We start from the raw sequence: 13,385 nt of genomic DNA on the forward strand, positions 1-13,385 counted from the left end.
GTGTAGCTTTTGTCTTATTAGCACCCAAGTAGAGTTGACATTTATACAACTCTAAGATTTATATAGATATAGATATACATACATACATACATACATATGAAAAGAGCATTGTTCTGAAAGTCATAAAGCCTGGCTTCTAATCCTTTTACTATGTCATGAGATGTCATGGCACTAGCTATGTGTCCTGTCCTCTCTCATCCATGAAATATGGGGGTTGAAAGCTCTTAATCCTATTTGAGTCATGGATCAATTTGGCTCTCTGGTGAAGTCAATTTACCCTTTCTCAAAATAATGATTTTAAACAGGCAAAATAAGATAGCATTAGAAAGAAAACCTATTATATTGAAATAAAGATATAATTTTCCCATTCATATTCATGGACCCCTCCAAAATTTATTCACTGAACCCCTTAGAGATTTGTGGACCCCAGAATAGAAATGCCTTTACTAAATGAGCTCTAAAGAACTTTTTAACTCCAAAATCTATTATTATCCCAATTTTAAAGATACAGGAACTCAAGACAAGTTACCAAAAGACACACAATAAATAATGAACACCAAAGGTGGGTGATCTTGAAGAGAAAAAAAGATGATAATTATTGGGGACAATATGAAGAAAAAGATTTCCCATGCCTTTTAATTCTTCTAAAAGATGGGCCATTTATGAATTATCTGATTAAGGCTGCTCTTCTTTTCTACTGGTTATCTTCTGAATCATTATCCATTGACAGATAGACAAAGCCTATCCTTCCCTCCACCAAATACTAAATTCACTCATACCTGAAAGAGAGACAGAGACAGAGACAAATAGAGATAGAGAGACAAAGAGAGACAGAGACAAAGACAAAGAGAGACAGCACCTCGGTACAGATAAATAGAGCTTAAGACATCCTACTGAGGGTTTAAAGGAAAGGTGAATATAAATGATTATACAAGAAAGGCCATTAGAATAAGCTGACAGCATGAAGGAAGTTTAATCATTGTACTCTTCTTAAAGTTTTAAGGGTTCAACTATATGAACTGTCTCTCATTGCCTGGGAGGAAGAGAACATATCCTCTTAGTTTCATGGATCCCTGTAAGTAGCCGCTGCTTAGTAAACATTAAGGTAATAGCAATAATTATGCTAAGAAGTGGCCCAAGGACACATGAGGGGCAGCATGAAGAGCTTTCAGGGCCTTGTGGAGCAAGAAATTTAGAGTTCCTGGGATTGAAGGAACCACAAGAATGCATCCTCTTCATCTTCCTGTCCTTAAATTTTCTTGGATGGATGAACAATTCCTAAACTGGAGAGGGAACTGCATTATCCATCTAACTGGCACCTTTTGGATATTTAATGTGGGTAAATTAAAAGGGGTGTTTCTTTTAAACAACTGGAGAAAGATGCCCAGAGCACGTCCTAACAGGGCACTCTGGTGTCCAGAGACTGGTTCTCCAACTTGTGGTTTTTCTAGACTCTTAATTTCTCCTTTCAGCCATTTCATGTGTCCTTGTTAAGGACAACCAAGTCTTTTGAATGGTCCAAGGAAGTGTTTTGTGGGAGAAGAAATAGAAACAATCTTTAAAGATTTTCTGATGGTTCTTCTGACCACAGATAATATAGTGAAGGTGCTTTGAGATTTCACTGAGAAAGGAAAGAGAAACTAGAAGCAGGTTTTCTATAATCTAGGAGGGAGCAAATAAATTATCTCCTTTGTCTTCTATTGTCTATAGACATTGTGGGAGGCAGGAAGAATAATCAAAGTGACCTCTCGGAGTCACTTTTCCAAGCACCAAGGTATAGGTCTGGTACTCTCCAGGCTTATATGACAATGGAAGTGTATTTAATTCAAGAATAAGGAGAATTGATAGGAGGCTGGTCAATCCCAAATGAAGACAGCAGAAAAATGTTATGACTTCTCCAAAGTTTAAGTCAGCCCTAGAAGTCCAACTTGCTAGAAACTTTGAGACACCTAATATCTTCCATGTCCCCCACAATTCATCTTCTGACCACCTTGTTTCTGGTCTGTTTAGGAGTTCAGCTCAGTTTCTGGGTGTGGGTTGGGGATACCTCACAGGGAGACTGTGAAAATTAATTACTTAATGTATGTAAACGAGCTTTGAAGATGAAAAGTGCAAACATACAGTGTTCCTAATAACATCTTCAATACTCTTACATCGCCCCAGAGCCGCCTCTGAGCTCACCATTAAGATGAGTCCTTGGGGAGTTGCTGGCAAACTCCCCAAGCTAATAAACAAGATAAAATGCCTTTTCACTCCTTTTATGCAGCCAACCCCACCTCTGCCCACTAATAAAAGGACCTAGCCGGATCAGAGAAAATAGCAGGAATCTGAGCCCCACTCTCTTGCTGCTGGTACCCGTCTATTCTCCGTACTCCATCACTCAGGCTCCACCAGCAACATGTCTTGCCGTTCATATCGTATCAGCTCAGGATGTGGTATCACGAGAAATTTCAGCTCTTGCTCAGCTGTGGCCCCCAAGACGGGCAACCGCTGTTGTATCAGCGCGGCTCCATACCGTGGGGTGTCCTGCTACAGGGGCATTACTGGCTTTGGCAGTCGCAGCCTATGTAATGTGGGGTCCTGTGGCCCCCGAATCTCCATGGGAGGATATCGTTCCATTGGTTGTGGACGGAGCTTTGGCTACCGCTCTGGCGGAGTGTGCGGACCCAGCCCCCCCTGCATCACCACTGTGTCTGTCAACGAGAGCCTCCTGACCCCCCTTAATCTGGAGATCGACCCCAATGCCCAGTGTGTGAAGCATGAGGAGAAGGAGCAGATAAAGTGCCTGAACAGCAAGTTTGCTGCCTTTATTGACAAGGTCAGTGTCACCTCCTAGCCTCTTCCAAATCATTGGAAACTAGGATCATAGATTTAGAAACTTAGAAGACATTTTAGATGCCACCAAATCAGCCTATTTTACAAATAAAAAAAATTAGCAGCTCAGGAATAGCAGAGATAGAATTTTTACCTAAGTCTCCAAATCACTGTCCCATTCTGCAATGGGGGCATCCATCTGTTGCACTGTGCTATCTCCCATATTTCATGTAGAGATGAGCATTAAGCAATAATATAGAGGGAGAGCACACAGGTCTCTGGGAACTGCCAGTCTGATGAGGAGAATGGGACACACTCAGAAAGCAGAAAAACTACAATAATACCGCAAACTGCCATAACATTTATACTTTTCAAAAATATAATCTTGTGCTTTATCTCATTCAATACTCACAAGAGTTCAATGAGAGAAGACTAGATATGACTATCTCTGTTCTAAAGATGAGAGTCTGGGTGGGTGGTATAGGAAATGGCTTAACAGCTTTTCATATCTTTAGAACTAGAAGGTATAGTAGAAATCAGCCAGTGCAACCCCATCATTTTATTTAAAAAAAATAATTTAAAAATGAAACAATTACCTGGAGCAAATAGTCCTAAGTCAGAAATAGTAAGTAGAAAGAGCAAAGATTTAGGCTTAGACTTTTTGATTCCAAATGCAACGACAAAGATGGAAATGCTCTTTTCAATAAAGGTCAGATAGGAAGAGCAAATAGTCCCAAATCAGAGATAATAAGCTGAAAGAGCAAAGATTTAGGCTTAGACGTTTTGATTCCAAATGCAACGTCAAAGATGGAAATGCTCTTTCCAATAAAGGTCAGATAAGTAAGCCTACTTTTCCACAGTCCTCCAACTTGCCAGTGATCGATTCAGGCTGCTTCTCTAGTCAAATTTCTTCTTGCTTTTCTTGGGGATGCATTTCCATATTTGATTAGAGGATAGGAAATCATGGAAAGAGATGTATTTTGTTCATTGTTCAACAGTCAGTGGAAGAAAGGAGACTAGGGAGAACCAAATGACAAGCTTCTGCCCTTCTTCCTGGTGGCTATCTGGGTGCCCATTTTGTAGTATTGACCCTAACAGCCTCACTAATACTAAGGTGTCCAATGATATATTCAGCAGACAGACATTTCTTAAGTATCTACTACATGCAGTGATGCTCTCTAAGGTTACTTAAAGGCAATAATGGTTTCTTCTCATATATGTATCTTCAATTGGCTTCAATGTTTCAGGCACCAGGTAGAGTCTTCCCTAAGAAGGGCAAAGCTCACAGAGATGTAGAATGGAGCCTGCTTTTTTGTGTTTTCCTTCACAAGAAAACAGAGGACAGTTAGGGAATAACTTCTCTCTGGCAAGGATGGCCTCCTAGAGATGAGGCTGGCTTGCTCTCTTGGGGGCAGTGGCTGGTTACAAGCTCTCATTATATCTCTTTCTCTGATACCATAGGTCCGGTTCCTAGAGCAGCAGAACAAGCTTCTAGAAACCAAATGGAACTTCTACCAGAATCAGAGATGCTGCCAAAGCAACATGGAACCTCTGTTCAATGGCTACATTGAGACCCTGAAGCGAGAGCTGGAGTGTGTGGAGGCCGACAGTGGACGTCTGTCCTCTGAGCTCAATCACATGCAGGAGGTGTTGGAGGGCTACAAGAAGAAGTGAGTGTTGGAGGGAGAGGGAGCCAAGAGGTTTTCATGGGAGGTGACTGAAGCATTTCTAACAACTTAGAGAAATTGGCAAGGGATTTTAGTGAGGGCAGAGAGGCTCATTATGAGAGTGATCTGAGACTAACAATTTTACCTCAGTTACATGAAAAACATGGGCACATGGTTTGAGTTAACAAAATAGTAATATAGTCTATAGAATTAATTTTTAGCAGAAGTAAGATTAGAAATGTAACAGGAGATTATAAGCCTGTTTAATTTCCTAACAATTCCCAAGTCAATTTTATGAAAAAAATCTCCTGATCCCTCTATATTCCCTAAGGAATGGTTTGTCCCAAGCACTGGCTAATATAAAATCTATTTCTATATAGTTCTGAAGTGCTACGGCTGTCATCTCTTCTCTGATAGAATTGTGAACTTTCCACTGCAATGAGACTCCCATGATTGAGTCAAGCTGGCTTGGCCAAGAAAAATGGGAACATTGGGGTGGACAGAGGCTCCAACCTGAAGTGTATCACAGAAATATAAATTCAGAGTTGAAAGGGACCTTAGAAAATATGGAATCCAAGCCCCTCTTTTTATAGAAGAAAAAATCTTAAGAGATTAAGTGATTCATCCAGTTAGCTACTTAACCTCTTACTTACAGCTATTAAGTGTAAGTGATTAACACTGACTGTTTAAGTGACTTATACAGCTCAGAACTCAGGTCTCAGTCAGGAAGCATAATCTATTTCCAAGCTACTTCTTTTGATTTACCTGTAAATAATACACAGAACAGATATGGGACAGAACAATAAGGTTATAGAGGAACCTTCGTTTTGATTGTTGGACCTGGGCTTTGAGGCTCAGCTTACAACGTGGTCCCCACTCCTCAGCTTCTGATCTTCTCTCTCCCCACATATCCAGGTATGAAGAGGAGGTGGCCCTTAGGGCCACAGCTGAGAATGAATTTGTGGTGCTAAAGAAGGTGAGTAGGACAAGAGAAATGGCAAAAGCATCTGTCCTTCCAGCAGTCTCTTTGGGGTGGGTTCCCCATAGTCTGAAGGGACTTCCATGGAAGTCTGCCAACACACACTTCCCTTCTTCCTTTCCTCTCCACTTTCAGGATGTGGATTGTGCCTACCTGAGGAAATCTGACCTGGAGGCCAATGCTGAGGCTCTGACAGAGGAGATCAACTTCTTGAAAGCCCTGTATGAGGAGGTAAGAGGAATGGGGAGGGAGTGGGCAGCCAGCCCCGGGGCACAGTCAGGGTAGATGGGCATGTGTGTATGTACCTGAGAGGATGCTTGCACATGGATAGCCTTAATAGATATGTGCCATTTTCATGCTTGTCTGTGCTATGAATGTTAGTCTAGTGGACTAGTGATTTCATTTGGTGTCAGGGGACCACGCAGGGTCTTATGGTCTGTATGCATCACTCAGGACATGAATTCAGGTCTTCCTGACTTTAAGAATAGCTCTCTGTTATTAATATAGATTATTACATTATATATTATATGTGTAACATGATATAATAAAACAATCTAATTATATATAACATGTAATATAATAAAATAATAATATAATTATTAATATAAATACAGAATTTCAAGCTGGAAAAGAATTTACATGTAATGTCCATGAGTGACAGCGTTTATATGCATATATAAGCTTGTAACTTTATGTATTCATTATGCAAGCACGTGGATCTCTTGTGGTATAACTGTGTGTGTATATATGTGGGAGAGTACATGTGCTTGGCTATATGTGAAATAAGGTACACATCTATATATATGTTTTCTTGTTGGGAATACATGTATATGTAAATGCACGTGCAGAAATCTGTGGCTTGAGTCCCTGTCTGCCTCATGGTCCTCTGGAGGAAGGAGGTTCTGGCCTGAATATGTTGGATGTTGGCCCCCACAGGAGATCCGTGTCCTCCAATCACAAATCTCAGACACTTCAGTCATTGTCAAGATGGACAATAGCCGTGATCTGAATATGGACTGCATCGTGGCTGAGATCAAGGCTCAATATGATGACATTGCTAGCCGCAGCCGGGCTGAGGCTGAATCCTGGTACCGCACCAAGGTATGGCAGTAGCTTCAGATACTTTGGCACTTGGGTCAGATATGGTATATTACTCACTTTTCTACTTTAAGGCTGAAAGAATTCTTTTATCCCAACAACCTTGTGAGGTAGACATTATATATACTGTTATATCCATTTCACAGCTGAAGAAACAAGAATCCCCAAGAATGGATATTTCTTGCTCATTGTCACATGGCTAATAAGTGTTGGAGCTGGGACTTGGACACACAGTTCATTCTTTCCACCACACCATGCTGAGCTTGTTTGTAAAGGGGATTTCTGTCTTTCAGACATGTTTCAAAGGGAGAACAGCCCCCCCCCCCCGCTTCTCCCATAGCCCTCAAGTCTGCACTTCAAGGAGGAAGTTATACCTATGTGTGTTTTCTTGATCCACTCCAATTCTGTCCTTCTCATGCCAATATCACATGGTACAACACACACATACATACACACACACACCACACACACACATACACATACCACACACACACACACACCACACAAACACACACCACACACACACCACACACACACACCACACACACATACACACACATACACACACACCACACACACATACACACACATACACACACACCACACACACACACACCACACATACACACACACCACACACACATACACCACACACACACACACACACACCACACACACACACACACACACACACACACACACACACACACACACACCACACACACACACACACACACACACACACACACACACACACACTCTACAGGCTCTATCAAGTGTGGGCAGTATGTCCACAATCTAGGGCTCTCTAGGGCCCAGAGCTCTTCAAGATGGATAGATTCTCACAGTTATGTGAGAAACATTTCCAAATGGAATTTCCAATCCACCCACAGGGGTGAAGTCAGAAATGAAAGAACAAAGGGGCAGATTGAATGTTAGAAACATCAATCTATGAGCCTCACCAGAAAGTGTTGAGTTCTCAGCTTTATACCAGATTGTATTCTTTGACTCACAAAATGGTATCGAAATGAATATGCTAAGCCAGGGAATGAATGTCAGAAAACTGCCTTTTAGTGAGCACAAAGCAAAGAAAACCCATCAGGAAAGTTATCATATTTAATCCATCCCAGTAAATGAAGGAATGTTATTTTTTTTTCTAGTCCCAATTTCCCAGCAAATGGGTTTTTCCTAGTCCAGTTTTCTAATTATAACAGTGGTATGACCTCTGGTAACCCACCCAACCTCTCAGAACCTCAATCCCACTATCCTAGTTTTTTTGATGAAATAAAACCTTAGATGAATCCATCAGGATGAAGATCTTCTTATCTACAAAATAAGAACATTGGACTAAATCTCTAAAGTTCCTTCCAGCTTTAACATTTCATAATTCTCTGATTCTAAATACTCATGGAAATCCATATATTTCCAAGTACCTTTTTACCTTCTACTTGCATCCCTGATTAATTCAGTACCAGTTGGTCATTCTTCCTACATGCATTAGCATTCTTTGCCTCATTGGCATTCCTCTAACCCCTAAAAAAATAATAAAGCTATATCCTGGGGGGAAAGCCAGAAGGAAGAGGCAAGACACTTCAAGCCCATCTAATCCAACATGCATTTATTAAGCAACTACTATGTTCAAGGTACTAAGAATTCAAAAATAAAATCAAAAACAGTTCCTATCCTCTAGTTTTCTACTAGAATGTGACCTGTAGTGGGGGAATTCTCAGTTTATTGGAAAAGATGAGATAGATATCTGGAATGTATGGTATAGAGTGCCATGAAAGAGATTCAGCTTCAGAGAGAAAATAATAGACTTAGGAGCAGACAGTCAGATGACTGCACACCCATAACCTGGTGCAGAGAAAGAGAGTCAGAATTGAAGTCAGCACTACATTTGATTTTGGTCAAATCAGCAGCTAACTCCTCTTGACTTCATCTATAAAAGTAAATGGAAGATCTAGATGATGCCAGTTTTATGTCTGTGGTCCCATGATTGAGCAGAGTGTAGCTGAGAGAGTAGGAGTTTGGTGAGCATATTCATTGAGGAAATTATACTGGAGAAGGAAAATTTGGAGGAAGAAAATAAAATGATAAAAAGGTCTTGGGTGACCAAAGTTGGAAATACCTGCAGTGAAGGTTCAGAAGTGTGAGAAGTTGAACTGAGGTGGGGGGGAGACATAGAGATGAGGGATATAAGGGTTGGGTTTGCTTGGTTGGGTGAAAGTGTAAGTGATAGAGAGGAGGAAGTAAAATCAGATGTGGCAGTGGATAGAAATGTTTTGAAACCCAAAATGAAGATATGACTAAAAGTGATAAGATCCATTTAGAGTTCTGCAGTGGATAGAAATATATTGAAACCCAAAATGAAACCCAAATGGCTAGAAGTGATAAGATCCATTTAGACCTGCACAGGAAAGATATGTGTCCTTGTCCCTAACAGTGGTACTGGCTTTTTAATCAATTCCACTTGTCATATCCCTATAGTGTGAGGAGATGAAGGCCACAGTGATCCGCCATGGTGAGAGCCTTCGAAGGACTAAGGAGGAGATGAATGAGTTGAACCGCATTATTCAGAGACTGACGGCTGAGATCGAGAATGCCAAGTGTCAGGTACAACTGATGAAGGGGGGAAATCTTTATGCAAATTCCCCTACACCCTTTTCCCTCCTTCCCCTTCCAAATTCAATGACATACACAGAATTCTCTGATCAACTTCAGTATATCCATGTGGGAAGACTTCAGAAATTCAAGAATTCAAGGATCCCCTTAGGGATCATCTTCCAAATGGGGAAACTCAGAGGGTTTATAAGAAACTTTACAGTGTCACGCATTACAGGGGGGCTAGATGAAAATAAAAGTGTTATCATTGACAACTACTGTCCCTGAAGTCTGGAGAACAGACTTGGTTCTGGGGGATATAGAAGTTGGGGACCTCATATGAAAAATTCCAGAGAACTATTTCTAATCACTCTGGAAGAAGAGATTAATTATTAATTATGAAGCACTTTTTTTGGCAAGGCAGTTGGGGTTAAGAGGCTTGCCCAAAGTCACACAGCTAAATGTCTGAAGCTGAAGTCAGGTTTTCCTGACTTCAGAGCTGGTGCTCTATCCACTACACCATACTAGCCGTCCGCTATAAAGCACTTTCCAATGTGAAATTATGACACAGACTGCCAAGAGGGATTATATAATATGACCCTGTAGAGCTATAAACTGGGGGTGGATCTACTGTATGGCCTTGGTCACTTCTCTAAGTATCTTTAAGATGAAGATACTGGACTAGATGACTTTTAAAGGTCTTTTAGAGAGGAAAGATACAAATATTTAGTAAATGATCACTATGTACCAGGCACTGTGCTAAGCACTTTGCAACTAATATATTATTTGAACCTCATAACTACCCTGTGAAGTGGATACTTTTGTTATCCCCATTTTATAGTTGAGGAAACTGAAGCAGACAGCTGTTAAGTGACTTGCCATGAGTCACACAGCTAGTATCTGAGATCAGATTTGAACTCAGATCTCTTTGACTTCAGACTCAACACTCTATCCATGGGGCCACATGGAAACTTTTACCCCATTGCTGTGGGGTAACTCTGACAGAGATCCTAATAGGTTAAAAAGAATTATATGAAACTATAACCTGTAGGATAAAAATCAAGAAGAACTATTTTGTTCTTACTTCTCTTCCTCATTTCCCTCAGGCTGGGGATCCTAACCCATATCATTCTCCCTCCAGAATCCTTTCTCCATCTTTTCTTTCCCCGAGATGTGATACAACCAAAAAGTATTTTCTCTGTACCACCCTCCCTCTCTCCATAGCGTTGTAAACTGGAGGCTGCAGTGGCAGAGGCTGAACAACAAGGTGAGGCTGCCATCAATGATGCCAAGTGCAAGTTGGCTGAGCTGGAGGGTGCCCTGCAGAAGGCCAAACAGGACATGGCGTGTCTGCTGAAGGAATACCAGGAAGTCATGAATTCCAAATTGGGGCTGGACATTGAGATTGCCACCTACAAACGGCTGTTGGAAGGCGAGGAGCACAGGTGAGACCAGCCAGAAACACCAAGGAATAAAAGGGATAATAATCCCATGCAATTATATCTCTGACCATTGCAGTGGAAGAGCTCTGTGTTAGAGATGAAGAACTTTCTAATATGAAATTTTGGGATATTCTACCAAGAATGATTGTGGAATATGGAGTTAGACTAGATGGTCTAGTAGGAGTCATAGAGTCTACAACCAGCAGACATTTCTGCTAATTCTAAACACAATAGGTCTTACTACAAAAGAAATTTTGGTTAAATGGAAGGCAAAGCTTGAATATCCAACAGAGACCTTAGATTTGGGAAATTAAAAAAGACAACTCTTCATCAAAGGGTTTAGGACCAAGAGACATTCTCTCCAACCCTGTGACATCATGAGTTCTCTTAAATCAAGGAAGGTGACTTGTGTTGTACAGGTCTAACTTTTCTCCTCTCTTTTTTCCATAGGTTGTGTGAAGGTGTAGGCTCTGTGAATGTCTGTAAGTAACCTTCACTCAAATCCTTTGATGATGTAGCTTATTGCGCAAAGCTAGTGATTCCATTTAAAAGTCTGCATCCACAATCTGCATAATTTAGTGGGTCACCGACTATGTGTCCAGAAGGGTTCTTGGGAAGTCCCTGGGAAGAGGGTGAATTTCAGGGACTAACATATAGCGAAACGCTTTCTGGTGGTGGCAGAACAGAGAAAGAAAATCATTGTTTCTAGGCTGCCTACTCATGCTAACTGACCTTCTTCCTTCCACTTCTTTTCTAAGATACTGAGAATAAAAGCAATTTTAGAACACTTGAGTTAGAAGTCCTACATTTTAGTATAATTTTTGCAGTCAACCAAGTTTGCATTTTAGGGGTATTACTTTATTCCTATAGGTCTAGGTTTTCTCATCTACAAAATGAGGCAGTTGTATAAGATGGTCTCTAAGATCCCATGCAGCTCTTAAATTCCATGGCCTAGATATTGTTTGATATCTACTTGATGATGGCTAATATTATGACATGCTCTGAAGGATGGAGAAGGGGTGGCAAAAGGGGAAATATGTGAAATCAATCAATTAAGTACTTTCATAATTCAATCTCTCACTCCACAGGTGTCAGCAGTTCCAGGGGTGGAGTGACTTGTGGAGGTCTCACCTGCACCACCACCTCAGGACTCCAGATTTCCTCAGGTCCTTCTGCCTCTGGGGGCAGCTACACAGTGATGGCACCTGATTCCTGTGCCCCCTGCCAGCCCCGATCCTTGGGCTTTAGCTGTGGGAGCAGCCGGTCTGTCCGCTTTGCATAGAGAGCTGGGATCTCATGCAAAAAGCACACTGCCACCCTCCCATCTTCCTGCTGCAGAACTGATGAATGGAACGTCTGTGTTGTTGCTTCCTTGAGACTGCATTCCTGAATACTAATCCTTCCCTTCTCTCCTCCAAATTACACTCCATGAAATCTCCCTTTCTATCCTACCACCTAGCTCCCACCTTAGGAAGCTAGATCCTAATTTCTTAATTTCCAGGTCTCCATTTGCTTTCCATTTAAGGAGTCATTTCTAATTCCTTTAATTCCACTTAAATCCCACTCATCATAATATTGTCATCTGTATTACCACCAATTATCCCCCAGTGGCAATGCAACCTGGGAAATTTACCCAACCCTCTGGATAGAGATTGAGGTTACAAACATGACTTCCATAGCCTGGAAATCCAATGGAAATAGAAATACAATTCCAATACCTCCTTATCCTGGCTAGGAAACTAGGGAGTTAAATATCCAGGATTATCTCTTTCAGGAAGTAATTGACTGTTTTTGTGTGGTTTTGTCTTTGATTGTCTTCCTTCTTCTGGGTTAACCTGTTCTGGCTAACCTTCTGATGTGGTTTTGCAGTTGAGAAGCTGGTTATAACAGAATTCCTTCTACCTGTAGCTCTTTGGTAAGAGGACTTCACATAAATCTTGCACCTTTATACATTTCAAAGAAAACTTGATGGAAATAGTTATTGCTTAAGCTCTCCTCCCACTGTGTACAAAAGGTGATTTACTAATGGAATGAAACAGGGTGGAGAATAAGGTTAGGCCACTTCTTGTATATCCCTCTTTGTTGTAAATGTCTGTGGGTGCCTTGCCTTCTGGTTGTCTCATTCTAGATTTCAATAAACTGTTGCAGCATTTGAGAGGTGTGCATTTGAACAAATGGGGTGGGTGTTCTGGGGTATATTAACATGTTGAGACTGAGTCTACAGTCCCTTCTGGTAGGAGGCAAGGGTTGGCAGATTGTTCCATTTCAGGAGTTCTGAAATGCAGGAAGGCTAAAACTGTCTGGGTGGGCTGAGGGTATATACTAGCAAAAATATAGTGAGTCCACAGGAGATAGGACCCTCTGATTGCCTAGGGGAGGGTAAATTAACCCAAGTGGGAAAAACAGGGCAACTTAAAGTTTTTGTGTTAATCAGTATTGGGATCAAGGCCATGATTGGCTATTGAATTTCCAGCTTGGGTAAAATAGGGGAACCTAGTCTCAGGAAAAAAAAAAAAAAAGCAATACTGATATCACAATTTCCCTCCCTCCCAGAATGTCAATAATAACCCATCCCCATGCCTCCATCTTAGCATTGTCCAATTATCACCAAACTCTATGCATCCTTTTTTTAACCACTTATTTTATTTTTTTTCTCAATAGCATTTTATTTCTCCAATTACATATATAGTTTTCAGCATTCATTTTTGTAAGATTTTGAGTTCCAAATTTTTTCTCCTTCCTTCTCTTAACCCTCCCTCAGCAAGATAGCAAGCAATTTGATTT

General features: G+C 41.0%; 1 protein-coding gene across 2 annotated transcripts; it reads left to right on the forward strand.

Annotated features, from left to right (window-relative positions):
- The first annotated feature begins 2,289 nt into the window (after positions 1 to 2,289).
- On the forward strand, positions 2,290 to 12,740 carry LOC141544315 (keratin, type II cuticular Hb5). Of its 2 annotated transcripts, none has more exons than XM_074270325.1 (9): positions 2,290 to 2,818; positions 4,276 to 4,484; positions 5,397 to 5,457; positions 5,596 to 5,691; positions 6,397 to 6,561; positions 9,046 to 9,171; positions 10,384 to 10,604; positions 11,052 to 11,087; positions 11,697 to 12,740. In XM_074270325.1, the coding sequence occupies exons 1-9, from the start codon at positions 2,399 to 2,401 to the stop codon at positions 11,881 to 11,883; spliced, it is 1,521 nt and encodes a 506-aa protein (XP_074126426.1). In that variant the 5' UTR covers positions 2,290 to 2,398; the 3' UTR covers positions 11,884 to 12,740. The 2 variants fall into 2 exon arrangements, with proteins under 2 accessions (XP_074126426.1, XP_074126425.1); XM_074270324.1 differs by having other exon boundaries at positions 11,052 to 11,083; positions 11,690 to 12,740.
- The last annotated feature ends 645 nt before the right edge of the window (positions 12,741 to 13,385 follow it).

This window comes from Sminthopsis crassicaudata, chromosome 5, assembly GCF_048593235.1.
Source record: "Sminthopsis crassicaudata isolate SCR6 chromosome 5, ASM4859323v1, whole genome shotgun sequence".
Classification (NCBI taxonomy): domain Eukaryota; kingdom Metazoa; phylum Chordata; class Mammalia; order Dasyuromorphia; family Dasyuridae; genus Sminthopsis; species Sminthopsis crassicaudata.

Excerpts from the sequence above, each read along its gene's own strand:
- LOC141544315 (XM_074270324.1), top strand. The coding sequence starts at position 2,399 with ATGTCTTGCCGTTCATATCGTATCAGCTCAGGATGTGGTATCACGAGA. Across the intron at positions 5,458-5,595 it reads AATTTGTGGTGCTAAAGAAG|GATGTGGATTGTGCCTACCT; the intron begins GTGAGTAGGACA and ends CTCCACTTTCAG. Across the intron at positions 5,692-6,396 it reads TGAAAGCCCTGTATGAGGAG|GAGATCCGTGTCCTCCAATC; the intron begins GTAAGAGGAATG and ends TGGCCCCCACAG.